The 22,035-nt window shown below is 39.8% G+C and overlaps 1 protein-coding gene across 1 annotated transcript in view; it reads left to right on the top strand.

Annotated features, from left to right (window-relative positions):
• The first annotated feature begins 4,694 nt into the window (after positions 1–4,694).
• WDR20 (WD repeat domain 20) overlaps positions 4,695–22,035 on the top strand; it is a 51,043-nt gene continuing 33,702 nt past the window's right edge. Inside the window, 1 exon segment of the mRNA XM_036882054.2 lies at positions 4,695–4,996. Within this exon segment, the coding sequence (XP_036737949.2) occupies positions 4,748–4,996 (249 nt within the window). The 5' untranslated portion in view covers positions 4,695–4,747.

The following is a 22,035-nucleotide window of genomic DNA, read 5'->3' as shown; positions in this document are numbered from 1 at the left end:
GCTTGGTCAGCTTTCCTCAGACCTCTTCCAAGTCTTTCTTGAAATGTCACCTTCTCAATGAGGCTAACCTTGACCACCATATTTTAAACTGCAAGTTATCCAGCACACTCCCAATCTCCCTGATCTTGCTCTACTTCTTTTTCCTACCATTACTTATCTGTGTTTATTGTTTATTCTGTTTTCTCTTTGCAGGAATATCAACTCAATGAGTGGGGGATTTTTGTTTGGAAGAGAGTGGCACATATGGGCATTCAAGCAGATTTGGGTATACAAAGAATTTTAAGAAGGTTCCTCATATTCTTGTGTGCATACAATCTGGTTGATAGGTGGCATGTAAATACTCAAAGATAAATATCAATATAAGATAATTACCATATGCTGATAAATACCAAAAGGAGATTAATAGTTCAGGATGTTACATACAACAAATGAAAGCTCACAGAAGTGCCACATAAGTTTAGAGAGGTAATTTTTAAACTCTGGGGAAAGGTGGTCATGCCTCTTTGAAAATGTGATGAAAGCTCCAGACTCCAATGATATAAAGAACATGTACACAAAATTTTGAATACAAATACAAGGAGTTCCAACATCCCCTGAAGCCAGCCATGAACCCTGAATTGAGAATGAATTATGTCTTTATTACTCAGGGCTTGGGAAGGCTTGAGGAAGATGACACTAACTAGTTCTTGAAGAATAGGCTATAAAGGATAAAGGATAGGAGGTCTTTTTGAGCAAGAGGAGCTAAGGGTGATAGCAGAACAGTATGACTGGAGTGTAGGATGTGTACAGTAAGTAAGAACACAATGAGAATTGCTTTGTGTATGACCTAAACAACCTGGATGTTGCAAGTCATTGAGATTTTGGGCCAGAGAATGTAATGTCTAAAGCATTATTTTAAGAAAATTAATTTGCTCTGGAAGACTCATGCCAGAAGATGATCATCAAAAAACCCCAACAAAGATCCACGCACTGCTACAGCTGTAGATGCACTCATCCCACCAGTTCCTGGACTTGCCATGGGAATGAGGAAGGAGATATCTAAGCTGGCCTGTGCATACAGTAAAACAACAAAATTGGACTGGATCTATACTGTTGGAACTCAACCAAGAATTTGGAGAAGTGCAAATTGTAGCACTCCAAAGTCTTACAACTACAAACTATTTACTGTTAAAAGAACATATGGCATGTGAACAGTCCCCAGGAATGGGTTGTTTTAATTTGTCTGATTTCTCTCAGACTGTTCAAGTTCAGTTGGACAATATCCACTATATCATAGATAAGTTTTCACAAATGCCTAGGGTGCCTTAATGGTTTTCTTGGTTTCACTGGAGATGGCTGGTAATTACAGATATGCTTTGGTTATGTAACTATACTCCTATTATGTTAATGTGTGTGCGCAATTTAAGTAGTAGCTTAAAACCTATATATGCTGAAGTTACTCTACAAGAAGATATGTCAAAGAAATAATCAATCTTCCCATGTTTTCTTCCGCCTGCTACTTCTATAGCTTTTCTTCTTCCTTCCTAATTACAACCCTTAAATAGAATTCGTGCCTCATATCAAATTTACCGAGTATCATAACTCCTCCAAGTGGTAAAGATACCTCAAGACAAATGCTGGGCATAGAAGCCACAGGGCATAAATATGCAAAGAAGTAAAAAGCTAACCTTTTCAAACAATAAGGCTTCCCTCTCACTTACGAACTTCACATTTCCCTGTATGGCCCCGGAAGATGACTGGTTAGCCAGAGACGGGTAAGATTCCTCAAGGGAGGAACAACCTAAGACAGGCACAGTCGCAGGGGGGCCATCAGGTGAGAAATTGGGGATCAACAGAGGTGAGGCTTAGAACCTCACCCCCCCTGTTCTGAGAGAAATCTTCTGCATACGTGGATGTTTTATTGCCCTGGTCTAGCTTGGATTAACACATAGTCTACAGGCACACACCTGATCATCTACATCTGCTCTCTTACAACACTAAACTATGTTTTCTACCTTTATCTTGTATCTACCTACCACTTCAGCATTTTATTAAAAATAATAATAATAAAGAGAGAAATGTGGTATCCACATATAAATCAAGTATAAAAACCAAATGAGTATTCATATTTGAACTGACTGTTTAGAGTTCATAATGCATGAGCAAAACCGAAAGATTCTGAGATGACTCCCCTTGTACTGTTCACTATGTAACTTATTCATTATGTAAGAATTTGTTCTCCATGTAAGAACTTGTTTGTTATGCCTCAGAAGATTGGAGACTGACGAAAATTAGGCTTGGGGTGGATTAATGATTGTGCATTGAGCATTGACTCCCCTATACAGAATTTTATTGTCGTTAATAACCATTTGATCAATAAATATGAGAGATGCCCTCACAAAAAAAAAAAAAAAAAAAAAAAGGACAGACTTCCAATGGTAAAATAAATAAGTAACCGGGATGTAATGTATAGCATAAGGAATATAGTCAAGATATTGTAACAGCTTGGTAGGGTGATAGCTGGAACCTAGAATTATGTATATAAATGTTCTACCACTGTGTTGTACACTTGAAACTAATGTAATGTAATACTGTGCGTCAACTACCCTTCAATAAAAAATAATTATTTAAAAAAAAAAAAAAGAAAATTAATTTGGTAGTTGTTTATAGGAGAAACATTGAGAGAAAAAGTGAAATTAAGGAAGTCATTCACAAAGCCATTATATAATGCTTCTTGTTTGAAGAAATGGAAAGGGACTGACAAGGTTTAGAAACTGATGAATTTGAGGGACAGATCCATTTAGAATCGCCTTAAAGTGAAAATCAGAAATGCTCCTTAGGTTTTGCCCAGTTATAGAAATTTGGGTGTTATTTATTGATTCCCTGTCTGGGGAAAAACTACAAGAGAAATATAATTAAGAATAAAGATTATTCAAAGGCTTTGGATGGGACAAAGTATTAGTTATTATATATTTATGATTATAAATATTATTGTGATCACACTAAAATATGTTGAATTTACATAGAACAAAACCTTAATAGAATGCCTAAGGCATACAGATAATTACCGGTAATTGAAAGTTGTGGTTAAATAGGGACTAATAAAATATTTTTGTTTTAAGTTTTGCTTGCTGAGTATTTTTTCCCCTCCAAAAAGTAGTATTATGCTTTTTTTCCACTTGATAACTAGAGAACACAGCTGAATTATTTTTAGATGATTCAGAATGTCACTATCCTTCAAGGTGATCGTTATAAATACTCATTTTCAATGCAACATAACAGTTATAGGACATTGGGATAAATCCATGGTGACCACAGAATACATTCAGGTATTCTAAAAGATTTCTGCTATTTATTTGACTTTTAGGAAGGGCAGACAACATCAAAACAATAACAAATATTTTAAGCATTTCAAGGATCTATTAAATAGTAGGGTTTTACTCTACTGCCTTTTTGCCAACATGTACAAAGGACACAGGATGTTAGTGTCAAATGCATTATTACATCATTGGCACAGTGTTCACCAGCAGCTACTTGCTTTGTAATATATTAAGATGTTTATGCTCTAGACTCCTCTTAACTTTAGAACTTACCTCCAGCCACTTTTTTGATCCTTCAGCTGATTTAAAGGAATAGTCCTTGGTGTAACAAATGTTGGCTTTCCCCGTCCTGGAATTCTATCAGAATGTTTCTGTCACTTTAGAAACTTGCTTATTCTAGTGCAATATGCCAAGAAGCTCAGGTACAAAACTGTGATTGCTCAATCTTCAACACGTGTGCCTGTCTCAGTATCTACTAACCCAGCACAGTATATGCACACAACTATGCCTAGGAAACAGTTTCGCAGATTCCACTTGAGCCTTTTTTTTTTTTTAATCAGTGGCCTTAACTTCTCTGAGAGGTCTTAATAAACTAGCGAGCAAGAGAAGTGAATCCGCTTAGGCTCAGTCTGGTTCCCGCAGCCGTCCCCCGACTGACCCTGCGCCCTTTTCTCTGAATGCCCGGTGAAGACAAACGTAAACAAGCGCCAACACAACCTGCTTTCCTTAAAATCAGCCAATGCTTGCTCGTTAGGTATTCAGATGTATGACTTGCGAATACATTATGCACTGTGTATATGTACTTACATACACGCTCCTCTCCCCGACCCCGCCTAAACTGAGGTGCTTCGGTACCTTTTGGGAAACTGACATGGGAGGTGCAGGGGGTTTCCGGCCGCGGGCGTCCAGGCGGTCTGCGCAGCGGCCGGGGGACGCCCGGGAAACGGGCACCGCCCCTTCCAGCCTGGGAGCGCGCCCGCACCCCGCCGGCTGAACGCTGGAGCTTCCGCGCTCGGCTCCCGCCCTCAGCCCCTCAGGGTCCCGCGGCCCTCGGGGCAGCCGCCCCGTGCCCACTTCAGCGCTGGCCGCCGCAGGGTTCCCGCGGCTTCCTCTCCCGAGGTCTCCTGTCCCAGCCGGGGGTGCGGCAAGGAGGCAGGCTCACCCCCGGTGCCCAGCCAGTTCACCTGTGCTGTGGCGGGGCCGCCCCGAGGCCGCGCCCGGGGGAGGAGCCTGCGCATGCCCCACCACGTGGAGAGCGCCAGGTGAGCACGCCTGCGCAATCAGGCCGTAAACAAGCCCGCCCCTTCCCTTCGGCCGGCCTCCGCGGGGACGGCTAGCGGGTGGGCGGGGCCAGGAGGAAGAGGCGGGGGGAGGGGGAGGGCCAGTACGGCGCCTGCGCGGTGGGCGTGATCCGGGCACTTAGGGCAGGATGAACGCTGCTTTCCAAGATGGCGACGGAGGGAGGAGGGAAGGAGATGAACGAGATTAAGACCCAGTTCACCACCCGGGAAGGTCTGTACAAGCTGCTGCCGCACTCGGAGTACAGCCGGCCCAACCGGGTACCCTTCAACTCGCAGGGATCCAACCCTGTCCGCGTCTCCTTCGTAAACCTCAACGACCAGTCTGGCAACGGAGACCGCCTCTGCTTCAATGTGGGCCGGGAGCTCTACTTCTATATCTACAAGGGGGTCCGCAAGGTACCGACCCGGGCGTCACCGGGGCCCGCCAGCGGCGTGGGGAGAGGCCGGGAGCAGGGCGGTGACGGCGGGGGCCAGGGTGACCGAAGAGGGTGGCCGGCGCCCTTACTTTGGAGTGGGCCGGTAACTCCGCTGGGATGCTCCGAGGAAGGGGGCTCGGAGTGAGGAGGGCGGTGATGGTGGTGTCCCGGCGGGGCGGGGGCGGTGGGAAGGGACCGCGGGCGCGGGGCTCCGTCTGGGAGGCCCCACGAGGGGCTGGCTGCCTCTCCTCCGGCAGGGTCCGGCAGGCTCCCGACACGGCCAGGCAGCGGGCCTGCGCTTCCCCGGAAGGGGTGGGGTGGCCTTGTCTGTCTTGGCTGCCGCGCCTCCCGGGAAGGTTGGGAATCCCCTTGTGGGTTGGAGAACGGGGGCGCAGAGCGGCCTGGGAAGGTCTGTCTGTGGGGCGGAACCGGGGCTGGGAAGCGGAGGACTCGAGACCAGCTCAGAAAGGACCTGCTCGGCGCGAAGGGCTACTCCCCCTGCTTCCGCACCGACACCTCCTAGGAGCCTCTGCCTCTGGTGTTAACACTTTCTATTTCCGAAAACACCCGGGGGAGGACGGCTGTCACCGTCTCCGCTGGGGGAACCTCTTGAGAGATTGTTAAAGAGGGTCATCTTGTCCCGTATAGCTTGGGGAAGGGCTGAGTACGACAGTTGGGAGGTCGAAACGATGTTTTCATGTGAACTAAGCTGGTTCACAGGGGTTCTGTGTGAGCGTGCCCGAATCATTCTTGTCCAACAAGTCAGACTGTGTCCCAAACAGGGAGGGATATGCCTTAAAACCTACTTTACAAGCACCATTCTTCTTGGCGGGCGACTTAACAGTAATTCTGTCAAGCATGATCATGCTTTAAAAATCTCTCTTTAAAAAGAAGCAACTTATTAGAGCTTTTCTTGTATTGGCTACCTAACATTGTTCTCGCTGAGAACGGCTTGCTTTTGAGATACGTGGTCTTTGACTTGACTCTTGGAATAGTGAGAAAGTGAATACACTTCACGGTTAGTGTGAAAATAAACTGTACATATTTGAGAGTGAAAGTTCTCTAGGATTTACTCTCCAGAAGCAGTACTTTTTTGCTTGGTTGTGTGAACTTGGGATTTAATAGTGGTATCTACATGTAGCACGTTGTGTCATTTGTTCAAGGTGAACATTTTTTGTTAGTAAGTGTATGCTATTGGAAGTTACTCAGTAGATCACTTGACTTTATCTTTTCTCTTTTGGACTTGGGAAAGTGTGAAGCAGTTAGTCCAGGAGCTGAAATTTTAGTCCTACGCCCAGCTTTGTCACTGACTTGTTGGGTGACTTTGGACGAGTTATTTAACTTGTATCTGCACCTCTTTAAAAAAATATTTTACTGCACACGTTGTACTTTATAATATAATGACTGCAATGAACTTTAAAGCCCTGAAACACTCAGTAGATGTAAAATATAGTTAAAATGAGTATTAAGAGTAACCCAAATAGGAAGCTGCTATCTTGATATTAATGCTAGGGCTGAAAGGACCAGCTTTTTCTCTGGAAATACATTTAGAATTTTATTTAAAGTTATTTACATAAAAATTAAGTGCTTAAAAACTAAATTTAGTAGTAATTACTAGTATAGGCATTACCATTAAAAACTTTTTTTTTTAGTATATTATTTCTGAAGCGTTCTAGTGGCAAACCTTACCTGGATGTGGCAGCCCCAGTTTGCACCATAAAAACAGGCCTCTTGCCTGTTAGTATCGTAATAGTGTTCTCTTTTAGTGGGATACTCACTGAAGGATAAAACTAGGAGAGCTTTTCAAAACTGTATAAAAAATTATTTTAAACAAGACATCTGAAACGTAACTTTGCCTTCAGCTGCACAATTTATTTGAGCACTTCAGCTTTTTAGTAAAATTTCAGTTTCATGTGGTAATATCTTGTAGATACATTCACATTATGTGGTAGACATTTCAGCTCTCTTTTAGCCATTGTAATTTTTTAAAAGTTTTGTTTCCCATGAATGAATTCTCATTTATTTACTGTTATTTCTGAGTATAAGTGATTGTTTTTGAGACTCTTTTCTGATTTTAAAATAGAGGAGATAATTTTCTTTAATCAGAAAACCAAAATTTGCTTTTTGGGGTTAGGAGTTAAAAATCTTGTTTTGACAATTGGTCATTCTGATTTTAACCCCCCCTTCATATTTTCTTTGGGGCATATAAAGCTTTACAATAACTATGCAGATTATTCAGGAGATACAACTTGGATGAACACGTGCAACTTAAATCTGCATGTAAAATGAGTGGAAAATAGGTTCTTATAAAAAACGTAAATCAGGAACTTTGTGCCTGCCATTCAAGAAAAGAAGTATGGAGTCATTGGGGAATGGAGTGGATGAGGAGGTAGCTAAAATCTGAGGAGTGTAATCTTGGCCCTTTTAAACATCTGCCAGTCAGTCTCTGGAGCCAGAGACATCCTTGGAGTTTATGCAGCCTTACGCTGTGGAGAAAAACCAGGGCTAGGGAAGGTGTGCGCACCTGTATTACAATTTTTTCTCTTGGTGAGGAAAACGAAGCACAACTGAATCTGAAGATCTGTTTTAGTGAGAAGAGGCTGACCAAGCTTTTTGGTCACAGGCTACCAGATACCCCAAGCTCTTCAGGGTTTACCCTAGCATTTTGCCGTATACTCTCTCACTGAATCTTAGTGTCAATCCTGTGAGGCAGATGAAAGCATCTTTTCTTCACAAAGTTCGGAGTGGGATTCTTGTGTGAGGAGATGTAGTTTAGTGAATTTATTTTGCTTATCTAAAGATACATGAACATTGATTTAATACCGGCACTCATTATTTGAGCAAAGTTGTGAATGACTGCTATGATAATTATACGAGGCAAGATGATGTAGGATATGCAAAGATGAGTAAGACCTGTTACTCCCCCCAAAGAACTTTCAGCTACTAGCTTTCAAACCTCTTTTTAACATATGTAGCTTTATTCTATTTTAAAAAGAAGATGTTTTACAATAAACATGCCAAATGTAGCTGGGCTTATTGGACCGACTCTTTCATTTTATGGAAATCTATTTTACAAAAGTATGAGTGGTCACTATTCAGATCTCAGTTTAAACATCACTTCTTTAGCAAATCCTACTTTGAATTCCCAGGCTAGGTCAGTTTTCCCTATTACGTTTTTCTCATAGCATCTTGTACTTTGTCTTTCTAGTGCTTTTCTTGATTTGTAATCCTCTGGGCAACAGTCTGACTTACCTCTTCTATAAACAAAGCTCCCTTAAAATAGGGACCATATCTTTTCTGCTTTCTCTGTCTTTCCTAGTGTCTAGCACTGTGTCCAGCATAGAATAGGCTCTTACTATATATTTACTGAGTGAATGACTAAATAAAGCGTCTGTGTCCATCTGTGTCATACTTTAAAAAGATCTTTAGGAGCTGAAAAATTCAATTTCGGGCCCAAAAGTAATGGGTATTTTTAGTAGTTCAAATCTTTTTAAAGACATTTAAAATTACTGTTAATAGGTAGCAAATTTAGCTTTCTGGGAAAACTGGGAACTTGTATAGTAAAAGACAATGAAATAATGGAAAGTAACCAAATGGTGCAGATTACTTTTGATCTACTACTGTCAAACCATTACCTGCCAGATCTGTGTAGTACCAAACAGCTTTTTAAGCTGTACGCAGAATTACTTAACATTCAAGTCAAAAAGCCTTACTTTTTCCCCCATCTTAAGATTCTAAGCGACAAATGTACTGCCCCACAGATGATATTGAAGCAATTCCTACAATAGGTGGGAAATAGAATTGGTGGCTTCCCTTTTCAGCTGTTGAGATTGTATGATTCTGTGCTCAATATTTTTTTTTAATAGAAATGAACTCATCTTCCTATTGGGATGTCTGCATGTCTTGGATTCATTGCCTACTTCTGGAATGGGAATTGGGAAAAGTGGGATGTGTTGTGAAACCAAGTTGAAAACATCATGATTCTCTAGGTCTTTATGCTAGCAAAAGCTTTGTACTCATGATGAGATGAAGCCTGGGCCACAAAACTCAGGTAATAACATCTAAAATATTTTTAGATCTGTAGTTGTTTAGGAGGGTAATGAGTTGACTTGGAGAGAACGAGAATTCTATATGGGAAGTATTCTGTCTCTTAAAGACTGCAGGACCACCTATTGATGACTGAGGAATTCATGCTTTGTGTGGGAAGGTGAACTAGATAGATGCCTTTTAATATTTTTTCCCCATAGACTGATTTTGGATATTGGACTGCTCCAGAGAGGGTCATCTTCACACCCTTCTCCCCATTTGTAATTTGCACACATCTCTGCTCCCCATTTATGGCTTAGAAGGAGGATTAAAAGTTTAGAACTTTTTATATCTAATATACTTTGAGAAATTTTGTATTTAATTTAGTATGCCACATGTGGAATGAGATGGAAGCCTGTATTTTTCCCATTAAGTGCTACTTAATAATTTCTCAAACATTGATACTTAGTTATTTGAATGTAGAATCTTATGCACTGAGGGGAAAGCATCTAAAGTTATCACTTAAAGCAGGCTTGAGAAACTTTCATATGATACTTTGGTTGCCTTGACCTTGAAGAGGAGGATGGTGATGAGATTTTGAAAGACTCCATGGATAGACATGAGCAATGATAAGAATCCCCCAGAATGTTAGTGAAATCCATGAGATGGTTATGAATGTCATGCTTTAAGTAAATACTTATGGGGGTTGCCCACTAGATATGAGGTACTATTCAGGATGCTGGGTGTAGACAGTCTCTGCCCCCAAGAAACTTTTCGCCTATACTTAGTATTGTTGAATTAATCTGGTGACTTTATTTAAGAATGTACTTTGGTAGGAAACTTGAGGAAGAATCAAAACATACTTGGTGGATTTTGTCACTAGTTTGGCTATATGCCCAAAGAACCTTGTTTTAAAAATAAATGTGAAGATTTTTGTAGTCTGGTGTTTGATGTTTCAGAGAATAGTTTTATTTATATTTCACTAAGGTTAGCTTGTGCAGAAATGTGAGATGTGGTCCTATTTGGTTATTTAGGAGTAGATATCAAAAATAGACATAACTGGTAGACAGTCTCAGTTTTAATTTTCAGGACAATTTAAAGTGAGCATATTAGTGACAAGTTACCTTATCCTGTGAACATTTGGCATCTGTTTTTCATAATAGAGTACAAGTATGTCTAGCTTTAAAATAAATAACCCTCATTCATCAAGGGTTCATTGCAGAGCTGTTATGTACAAGGTGCTGCTGTCTGTTGTGGGTGATGTGAAGGTGAATTAAGACACCTTCTGTCTCTAAGGAGCATGTATCTTGGTACCAGTAACTGTAGTATAAAGTAGAAGGTGTGTGCTCTGCACATGGCATAAGCAGTACAAGTATCAAGTGGAATTGAGGACTAAAGGTGAAGTGGAGAAGTATTTCTCTGCCTAGTAGGAGAAGAATATTGGATTGGATTTCAAATGATTTGTCTTGAAATTTAGTATACAGATCACATTTTTGTAAGTTTAAAAAAATCGTAGCCTTATATTGCTGATTTCAGAAGTGCTTTATATTCACTTCTGATTGACCTTTAGTTGGTAGTTGCTCTTAACCTTTTAGCATTTTTCTCAGCTTTACAGCTTCTCTGCCAGTTGGTACTTTGTAAAGTTAGTAATGTTTTGCATTGATTCTATTTTGTAATACAGATTTTTTTTTAAAGCTAGGTGTATTGTACTAAAAACCATACCAGATCAATCAGTGCTACACTTTTATCTTGTTTTGTAGCAGGAAAATGTACTTGAAACTGTAGATTTTATAAGAAGCAAAAATTGTTGATGAGGAAGGAATTGTAAAGTTTTTATATTTGAAAAGTAATAATAGGAGTATGTCAGCATATTCTCAAGTAACCAAACTGTAGATGGTCTGTGACCTGGAGCTGCTTTTCCTTTAGTTAGTACACAGCCAGCTCATTGCTGGTCTGTGCTTTTTTCCCCCTGCTACAGCACATCTGGTCCAGGTGCTCCTTCTTTTTACTTTGACCTTCATTTCAGAGGCTCTGTCTTGTCTTAATGTTTCATCTAATAAATATTCGAGTGGTTTTGTGTGAAAAGCAGTATACTAGGCTGTGGGAAATTAAAGAAGTATGAGATATGATCCCTGACCTTGAGAGGACTCTCATCGAATCAAAGAGACAAGATATTTCTACATTCATTCTGTCACAAATGTATTGAGTGCCTGCTCTATATTGCGTTGAGACAATCTCTGCCATTGAGTTCACAGTCCAGCAGAATAATAAATTACTTATTCATCTAACATTTATTGAACCTGTAGACTTGAAGACAAATAAGACACAATCCCTGGCCTAACTGCCTACAATCTAGTGGGGAGATATGCAGGCAGTGTCTGCTATTTTAGACAATATTCACTTGTTAGGGGTTCTTAATTTGAATAGAATTTAGGGGTATGTCAATCTAGATAGGAAAAAAATTTTACATGTTTATTTTTACAACCTGTAACTGAATTTTAACACAGTGTTCAATTATGAATATAGGCAACAAATTACAGTAGTAACAGCTCTATGACTTTATCACCAGTGAAAATCGCAGATGTTTGCATATCACATTATGGTTGTTATAAATGTATCAAATGTCACTTACACTCATCACTACTTTGAAATTACAGTAGTTAGTGGATCTGCTACTAGAGCTTATTATTCAACATGAAGAAAAAATTTTAAATCCTGAACTTGTTTAACTGTATTTTAATATAATTGATGTCATTTGTAATTTTTTGTATTTAAAAACACTATGAGAAGGAGTGCATTGCTGAAGTACAGAATTCCGACCCTGTGCAGACTTACTGATTCAAATCTGCATTTGAAGAGGGTCCCAAGATGGCTCATGTGCTAACTGAAGTTGGAGAGACATCAGTCTCTCCTTGCTTTCTCTACTTCTTTCATTGCCTCTTCAAACTTATTCCAGTCAAATTATTGTGCCTTCCTGTCATCTATTTTAAGTGTACAATTCAGTGATTCTTAGTAAATTTACCATATTGCACAACTGTTACCATAATCCTGTTTTAGAAACATGAGAGCTTGCTTACAAATTTAATTTTGTATAAATTTCAGTTTTGCTAGATGAATAAATTAGATCTGTTGTATACCATAGTGCCTGTAGGTAACAGTATGGTATTGTGCACTTCAGAATTTGGTAAGAGGGGTAGATTTCATGGTAAGTGTTCTTACCACAAAAAACAAAGAAACTTTGGGAGCTGTTGGGTATGTATTTTACTTTGAACATGTTGATGGTATCATGGATATTACATATGTCCAAACTCATCAAATTGCACACAGTATGTGCAGTTCCCCATTAATCAGTTATGCCTCAAATCTGTTAAAAATGAATTTAATTTTGTGTTTTAATTATATAAAGCATTTATGTGGTTCCAACATCAGTACTCTGAAATAAGGTTCTTTTCAGAGGTCTAGCTTCCACTTCTGTACTCCCCCTCAGTTCCCTTCTTTTCCCTATAACCATTTTATTTGTTTTTGACTCATCCTTCTGTTGTTATAAGAGAGAGATGACATTTGAGCAGAGATTTGAAGAAATTGAGGGAGCATACTATGCGTGGTATTTTGCATTGTGTTTTTTTCTACTTTATGATATATATTGTAGGTCTTTCCACGTTAGTAAATAGCTTCTTTACTATACACTCTTATGCTATACATACACTCTTATGAAGGTTTCACAAGAAAAACAATGTGGTTACTACATTCACCCATATTATCAAGTACCCCCATACCCCATTGCAGTCACTGTCCATCAGTGTAGTAAGATGCCAGAGTCACTACTTGTCTTCTGTGCGCTACACTGTTCTCCCCATGATCCCCCCCACACCATGTGTACTAATCATAATACTCCTCAATCCCCTTCTCCCTCCCTCCCCATCCAGCCTCCCCACCCCTCCCCTCTGGTAACCACTAGTCCCTTCTTGGAGTCTGTGAGTCTGCTGCTATTTTGTTCCTTCAATTTTGCTTCATTGTTATACTCCACAAATGAGGGAAATTATTTGGTATTTGTCTTTCTCTGCCTAACTTATTTCACTGAATTCTTCTTTACTCTTATAATTGCTTTATACTCTATGCTGTGTATGTATTGTAATTTATTTAAGATGACTCTTGATAGTCTTTAAAAAACTTTTATTGCAAATAATGCTGCAGTAAATAACTTTGCATGTATGTTATTTTGCATGGAGGCAGGAATATTTCCGGAGGAGGTACAGCTGGGTAAAAGGGTAAATGTGTATATATTTTTGGTAGATGGCATCAAATCGCCCTCCATAGGGAGGGGTCGTACTATTTCCTACTCCCATATGAGAGCAGCTCGTTCCCCACAGGCTCACCAACAGGGCATGTTGTTGAACTTTTGCATTTGATCTAATAGGTGAGAAATTAGTGTAATTTTTGTTTGTTTTCACTTGTGATAAAAGAGCTTGAGCATCTTTCTACATATTATGAGTGAAATGTATTTCTTTTTCTGTGAACTGTTTCATATCCCTTGCCTGTTTTTTTATTGAATTGTTAGATAATCTTGATATATGTATATATTTTAAGGTGCTCTTTATGTGTTAGGGAGATTAGCCCTCTGTCTGTAATGTGAATTACAGATTTTTTTCTTCCCAGTTTATCTGTCTTGTAACTTTGCTTAAGGGTGTGTTGTGTGTTTTTTTGTGTGTGTTTCTGTCATGAAGAATTTTCATATTTTTTGCAGTTTAATTTGTAAAAATAAATTTGTATAGATAATTTTGAGCCACAGTTTTATTATTTAAGTGCTAACCAGATGACATTCTCCAACATTTCAATAAGAGGGAAAAGATTTACCTTTTATTAGTCAGGAATTAAATTTAACTAAGACTTTTCTGGAAGCAAGAGGTGAACATTGGAATATGCTGTAAAAGGAGCTGGTACCACTAGTAGTTTTTTGGCTTTAGCATACCTTGAATATATTATAATGTTAGTGATCTTTTGGTTTGCAAGTAACAGCAAACCCAACTGAAACTAGTTTAAACTTTAAAGGGATTGCTTGGCTTATGTAATTGAAAATTCCAGAGGTAAGGTGGGCTTCAGGCACGGTGTGATTGGGGTACTAGCTCTGTTTTACTAAGATGCTCTTGGTTCTGCTTTCCACCGTGTGGCAGCCTGGCTTACATGGCAAAGTGGTGGTAGAGGTTCTGGGCTTCACATTTCTGTACCATATGGACCAGATCAAGAGCCAGTATCCAGGATGAGAGTGAATAGCTCTTCCAGTCACTTTCTCAAAAAATTAGGAAGACAATTTCACACAAGCCCCCAGCAAACCTCCTTCGACTTATTGCTCCAAATAGGATTACCAGCCCATTCTGGTGGCCAGGGAAATGGTATGCACTGGTTGACCTGAGTTTTAGCTAACACACACCTTTAGCAAGGGGATTGGGTTATCCAATACCCTGATTGCTCTGGAGCCCACTCCAGAGCTGCAGTGTAAGAGGATAGCAGACAGGAGAACAGACCTGTAACTACAAACTGAGTAGGCAACCAAGTGATGCAAACTACACTGAGGGTCTTACACTGGGGACCCAGATGTGATAGATGCAGTTATTTTCTTGAGAAGAACGAGTGGTGAGTTGAATCAGTAAAGTAGGAATTCAGCACACTGTAGTTAGTGCATTGAGTACTGCTTGGGCTGCATTGTACTCTTGCGTGGTCTAGAAACCTCTTTCCTTTGCTCTTGCTGTTTGACTACTATGAATGCCCTCCCACCTTTTCACATAATTTTGTGATTTTTTGTTTGAATCTCTCCCTGACTAGACTGTGAGTCTTGAGGGCAGAAACCATCTTATTCATCCATGTCCATCACAGTGCCTATATATAGTAGGCACATTGTGTTCAATTTTAGATGAATGAAATGGTTGAGATTATAGTCCTCTAAGGATTTCCTTTAAGTAAATCAGATATCTTTTCAAAATCCTTGGCACAAGTCAATTTGATCAGTGTTAGTTACCCAGGCACACAGAGGTAGTCTTGCCAGCCCCTTTTGCATTGGTTGAGAGACTTTTAGAAATAAGTCACAGCCTCAAGTCTTGTGCTGTTGGAGTTGTTCTGGGCTAACCCTGGAGGAGGCTGCATCCAGTGTCTATTGCTTGAGCTAGCTTTGTTTGGAAGCTACATCTTCCTTATCCTGTTGTCGTGGGAAAAAGTGCTCACACGCTGCCTTCCAGGTCTTCTCTCGGGTTCACTGTAGGAACTGCACAGGTCCTTACATGGTGTTTTTCTTTCCTCAGGAGTTTGAAATAGGTGTACATGTAGCTAGCAGAATGGAGGACAGTATTAGCTCAGCCAATTAAAAAGTGGTGGTGGTTACGCTGAGGGCTTTCCTTGGTGCTCTAGCAGTTTGCATTTCCCGATAGCTCAGAGTAGGGCACAGGTTGAGCTGGAAAAGCTTTGCGGAATCCTGACTACCACACTGCAAAGTGCAGCACCAGATCAGATATAGGTCCGTTTGCCGCTCCTCCTGGCAACCCCTTTGACTGCCCTTTGGATTCGTGCTGCTATCTCTCCTTCTCCAGGCTGTAGACTGGCTTCTTGACCACCAGTGCTCACTGAAGACTTAGGTACCTGCCTCACAGCCTTCCTCTCCACCCCAGTTCTGCCCTCATCTTGGGTGGTTTCCTATCCACTGCAGGACACCCATTAAGCACCTTGGCTTCTTGGCTTCCAAGTCCACCCCAGTGACCTCCTGTACTCTACTTCTGGCACCCTTTCCGTAGTGACACGCTGGGTCTTACCATCAGCTGAATGGCGTCAGCTCCAAAATTACTAATTTCAGATAGAAACGGTTGTCCTTCACTCCCATGTCACCTGGGCTCCCACTGCTCTGATTCTCCAGGATGCTGGTCACTCAGCTTCATGCTGCCAGATCCATGGAACACCAGGCTGCCCACAACTTCCTTGACCTCTCAGCAGTGTTTGACACAGCTGATCATCTTCTGTTTATTGAAATACTCTTTGTCATGACACTTAATCTCTTCCTGCCTTTCTGGCCCACCTCTCTTTGGCCATTCAGTGCTTCACTCTACCTACTCCCTCACTGATTTTCTTACGACATGGCCCTGTTCCCTTTTCCTTTCTCACTCCCATCTTACGTCTACTGTATCTGTGTCTTTTGTTCCTAAAATTGTTTACCCCACCCCCCAAAGGAAAAAGTATTTATTGCAATAAATCAGTGTGTATTCCCTTGAAAGCACAAATCCATTTTTTAGGCGGAAGTTAGAACTTCCTCATTCTAACTTCCTCATTCTAACGTGTGCTCCAGCAAAGTTCCAGCTCTGTCACTGTCAGCTGTAGATCCTGCTTCTTGATAGTCACTTTTGCCAGCTCCTTTTCTCTCTCCTGTTGCCCTTTTCTTTCTAGGCCATCAGTTCTGTGGTCACGGACATGGCCATCACTGATTTGAAACTGTGGCTCCCTTTTGTAGAGCTGTGACCTATTCTGGAGTGGCTGGGGCACTAAAGATTCTGGCTTTTAAGCAGCTGCTGGGCTCAATCACTAGCAGAGCTTCAACCCCATCATTCTTTTTTTAATTTTGTCTTGAACAGAGTTGCAAGATTTTGTCAATTAAAATTTTGTTTCAAAGAATCAGATGTTTCTTTGTTTTCTGTTTTGTTAATATGTTACCTTTATTTCCTTTCTATTTTCTTGAGGTTTCTGAATTGAAAACGGATTTCAAGCCTTTTTAAAAAAATTATTGTTGATATACAATCTTTTGTTGATTTCAAATATACAACACAGCGGTTCAGTGGTTACCCATATTATTAAATCCTTAACCCCTCTAGTGTGGTTACTATACATCAGTATAGGAAGATGTTACAGAATCATTAACTGTGTTCTCCATGCTGTACTACCATCCCTGTGACCAACTTATATCGTGATTGTAAATTATTGTGCCCTTTTATCCCCTTCACCTCCTTCACCCTATTCCACCCACCCCTCCCTCTTGGTAACCACTAGTCCCTTCTTAGTGTCTGAATCTACTGCTATTTTGTCCCTTCTGTTTTGCTTTGTTTTTATACTCCACAAATAAGTGAAATCATATGGTATTTGTCTTTCCCCACCTGGGTTATTTCACTGAGGATAATATCCTCTAGTTGTTGCATCCGTATTGTTGCAAATGGGAGGATTTCTTTTCTTTTTATGGCTGAATAATATCGATTGTGTATACGTACCACATTTTTTTAATCCACTCATCTACTGATGAACACTTAGATTGCTTCCGTATCTTGGCTATTGCAAACAGTACAGCGGTAAACATAGGGGTGCACATGTCTTTTTGAATCAGGGATTTTGTTTCCTTCGGGTAAATTTCACGCCTTCTTTTTAATGATGTGCTCAAGGCTATAGCATTCCCCCTAAGTATTGCTTTAACAAAAGTCTTCCATATGTTAGATATGTGGTGATATTGTCAGTAAGATGTAAATGATATTTTGTTTTTTCCATTTTTATTCCCTCTTTAACCGTTGAGCTTCTAAGAAGGCATTTAAAAATTTCTATTTATAGTGCTTAATTTGTTATTAATTTATTTGCATTGTATGGTCATAGAATATGTTTTTTGATATTAGTTACTTGAAATGTGATGAGACTTTTTCTTTGTGACCTAAAGTGTTCCAAGAGTATATCCCCTCTAATTGTGAGGCTCAGGGTGACATGTGCATGTGTGTGACTAAATTGTCCTGTTCATATTTTCCATATCTTTACAATTTTTATGACTGATATTTATCAAATTCTGACAGGTATGTTAAATATCTCCCTGTGGTTCTGAATTTTTCAATTTCTCTTTGTTGCTTTTTGCTTTTTATTAAATTCAGAATTGTTAATTTTTGTAGATTGTTCTTTGTGTTTGTATACTCTACTCTACTCTAACCTCTATTTTTGCCCTAAATTCTATTTTGAGAATTGGAAAAAACTTAATTTTGTTAGTGTTTGCATGAATGTCTTTTCTATCCTTTATTTTCAACTTTTTAATGTAGTTTTGTTTTTGCCTTTTGGCCCTCTTACGTGTTTTCTATTTCATTGCTGTCCATGACACTTTCTTCTCCTCTACTCCTCTTCCTTCCCCACCTGGTAACTTGGTTTTATATCCGAAGTAGATCTTGAATACATCTACTTGTGTTTTTGTCGCCCTCACTCATCTCAGCTGGGCACCATGCAGTCGTCTGATGGTGTCCTGTTTTACTGTCACTCCCTATAATTTATTCTCTATACAGGAGCCAGAGTGATCTTTAAAATATGAATCTGATTGTCATTCCCAGGGTTATCTTTTACTGGCTCTCATTGCTTTTAGCATTACAGATGAAGAGATTGACGTAAATAAGCTCCTGTGCTGGCCTTAGTTACCTCAGCATCCTCTCCCTTTTCTGCATCTTTCTGACCACTGGCCTTTCAGCAGCTCTGACAAGCCCTTCCTGCCACAGATCCTTCCAAGTGCTGCTTCCTATACCTGTGAAGATGCTTCCACTCCTCTTGCTCCTTCACATCCGAGCTCATAGGTTCTTTTTGTCAATGCCTCCAACCCGGACCCCTAGAGTAGGTAAGGTCTGTTACTCTACCAGATCATCTCTCTAGCATATGTCAAGTCATGATGATAATAAAATAGTTTCAATTTGAAATTTATTGCCCCTCTTCTCCCCACCTCTAAATTGAAACCTCAGGAGGGCTGATTTTATCTAATTTGTTGCTGAAATCCCTGTGTCTAGCTCAGTGCCTTTGATGCATTATGGGCACTCTAGATATTTGAATGAATGGATAAATGTGCAAGTGACTTTGTCATTTGTCTATTGATGAGGTAGACTGCAATTATAAGCCTATTTTCTTATATGTAGTTGGTATTTGGTTAAATATTTTAAATCAATCTTTCTCTCTGATCTTTTGCATCTATGTTTTGTGAGATAGTGTATGTAAAGAACAGCACGCTGCTATGTGTACCGCATTTCTCCCTAATTTATTCCTCACCTCCCCCTTCTCCCATACATACATCTTACCTTAGTTCTGATAATAAGTAGAGGCATGAAAGAAAACAGAAATCTGTTCAGTTCTGAAGGTTTTCTTACAAGGAAAGTCTGTTGATCATTCAAATCATTTATAAGTTTGCATATGGGAATTTTCCCTTCATTGGCTGCAGTAAAAAGGAAAGATATTTTTACCCTTGTAGTTAAAAGTAGGGTATGTTTGTGATAGAAAATTTGGAAAATTCAGGAAAAAAAATACAAATTTTAGCATCTGCACTGTTTTGCCCCTTGTTTTTATTTTGTTTTATAAAATATGTTTTGGAGCTTATTCTGTCAGTGTGTAAAGAGCTTCTTTATTTTCTTAATAGCTGCACTATTCAATTTCTACCAATGTACCATGCCTCCCCCTTTGATGGACAGTAAAGTTGTGTTCAGTCTTTAGCTATTACAAAATATGGTGGAGTAATAACCTTATGCATATATATCATTTTGCCGTGGTGCTAGTATATCTGAGGAATAAATTCCTATGTGTGGAATTGCTGGTCAAAGGGCATGTGTGTGTGATTTTGTTAGACATATTCAAATTGCCTTCCACAAGTACCAATTAATGCTTCTGGCACAGTGTACTACTATTTGATCTTTGCCAGTTTGACAGGTGAAAAATCGTGTAATACTGTAGTTTTGTGTTTGTTGTACTATGAGTTAAACATCATTTCATATAGTTAAGAGCCATTTGTGTTTTCTGTGAGTTGTCCATATCCTGTATCCATTTTTCTCCTAGGATTTTGGTCTTTTTTGGGGGTGAGAGACTTTCTGGGGAATGCTCTCTTTTATGTAAATTAGCCTTTAATCTATGATCTGAGTTGCAGACAATTCGGTTTCTGTTGTCAGTTGTCTTTTGATTTTGCTTATGGTTTTCTCTAGGTGGAAATTTTATTTTTTAATAGATAAACATATTAGTCTTTTCTCTTATGGCTACGGGTTGGGTCATACTTAACCTTCCTATTTTATTTTTTTTAATTCTCATTTGTTTCTTCTTGTACTTCTTAGGTTTCATTGTTTACATTTGATATTTGCTATGCTGAGATTTATCCTGGTGTAAGATGTGAGATTGGGTTTTAAGCCTCCCACCACCACCCCTTCTTTGGGGGGAACAATTTTAGGATTTCTTGATCTCTTAATCTTATATGGAGAATAATCTGTCAGCAGTTTTCTGCTGAACTCTGAGGAGTATAGAACAATGAGCTGTGTGTATTTTTTTTAATTGTAAGTCACGGTTATCTTTATCTTAACAATGTTGACCAAAAATTAGTGATTAAAGTACAGTCTATTTGTGAGCATGATTGTGAAACAAATCTTGCAGAATTTTCAGTTGGTAAATAAAGATTGATAAGATCATTAACAATAGGTGCAGTGATAAGCTAATTAATATTATGCCCTACACTTAAGTTTTGATAAGTTATATAAAACAAGAAGAGATTTTCCTCTCATTTGAGTGAATCACCTTTGAGATCTCTTAGCTCCTTTGATTAATGCCTGATAATGCCAAGCTAATAAATAATAGGGTTTAATGGGGCTTGATTCTCAAATCTCTTTCTCATATCTAATAGATTCCCTTTATGGGCCATCATTCATCTAGCGGGTGAAGGTTCCGAAGGTCCTGGCTGTAGTGAGAGTGGGTGCTCTCAGTGGGAGAGAGCTGATGGGATCCCCTGCGCCGGAATCACTGATGGTCCTTCACTGCTTCCAGTCTTTTCTTCCTGTTTCTATACCACTCAACCATTGTCCCATCTCTGCTTGCTGTTGCCTTTGTCACTTTATGGCTCTTTCCCAAGATTTGTAATGGTTTACTTTACTAAAACCATCAAATCCAAGCTGAGCCTACTAAGAAAGTTACTCTGCCAGTGGCTCCTTCAAAATGTGTGCTTTTCATGATGAGGTGCCTCACACAGATAGTTGAAGTCAGGATGATGCCTTGGGGTCTTTCCTGCACATGTGCTATGTCTATTTGTCTCTGTCTTCACCCAAGTGCCATCTCACCTTTCTACTTGACGATACCCTTGCCTAAATATTTGAGTTCTTACATTTACAAAAACTGTCAGACTCCTCTTTCTCTTTCCCCTTACAGCAGTGGTTCTCTTACTTACATGTGTGTGGTACTCAACCAACAGCTGTAGCATCTTTAGAACTTGTGGGAAGACAGGTTTCCAGACCCTACTCTTGACCAACTGAATCAGAAACTCTGTGGGTGGGGCCCAGCAGTCTGTGTTTAACCAGCTGAGGATTCTGATGTGCTAAATTTGAGAACCACTGCCTTCTGGGATCTCATTCAGCTCTCCTCACAGTAAACAGTAAGTTACTGGCTGTTTAATAGTTATTAATTTGTGTATCATCACAGCTGTGATTTATTGAACACCTACTCTGTGCTGGCACTAAACAAGAGGTTTTTATGTGTATTGGGTCATCCTCACAAACACTGAAGTAGGTAGTGTTTTGCTGCTTTATATATATAGAATGAGAAAGGGAGGCTCTGAGGAATGCAGTCACTTGCCAAGGCTACCCAGCTGGTAAGTGGTGGGTGAGAGTTCAGCAGGGTCTCTCAGGTGCCAGAGCCTGTCCTTCTTAGCCTCCACACTGCCTTTCACATAAACCTTTGTTCTCAAAGAGGGCATGTGATGATGCAGCTGTCACAGGGTCATATCACAAATGGTTGTAATACCCATATGTTTGGATTTCCCCCATCATGTTCTTAACTCCATATACTAAGCAACAACCTATCAACTTCTTTTCAAAAATAGAAATAGAGTATTTTATTTCCTCTTCTTAATATTCGTTTACTTAAAAGGTGTCAGAAAAATGAGAGGTAGAAGAGGCTTTGAGATTATAGTCCAGCCTTGGCATTCTTAGTATTTAGCCATCACATCACATGTGCTACTCCGTATTTGTGTTTCAGAGATTAACTTGTGCTTTTGTTGAGGTA

This window comes from Manis pentadactyla, chromosome 11 (assembly GCF_030020395.1).
Source record: "Manis pentadactyla isolate mManPen7 chromosome 11, mManPen7.hap1, whole genome shotgun sequence".
In the NCBI taxonomy this organism is placed as follows: Eukaryota; Metazoa; Chordata; class Mammalia; order Pholidota; family Manidae; genus Manis; species Manis pentadactyla.
This window is presented reverse-complemented; position numbering and strand designations above follow the sequence as displayed.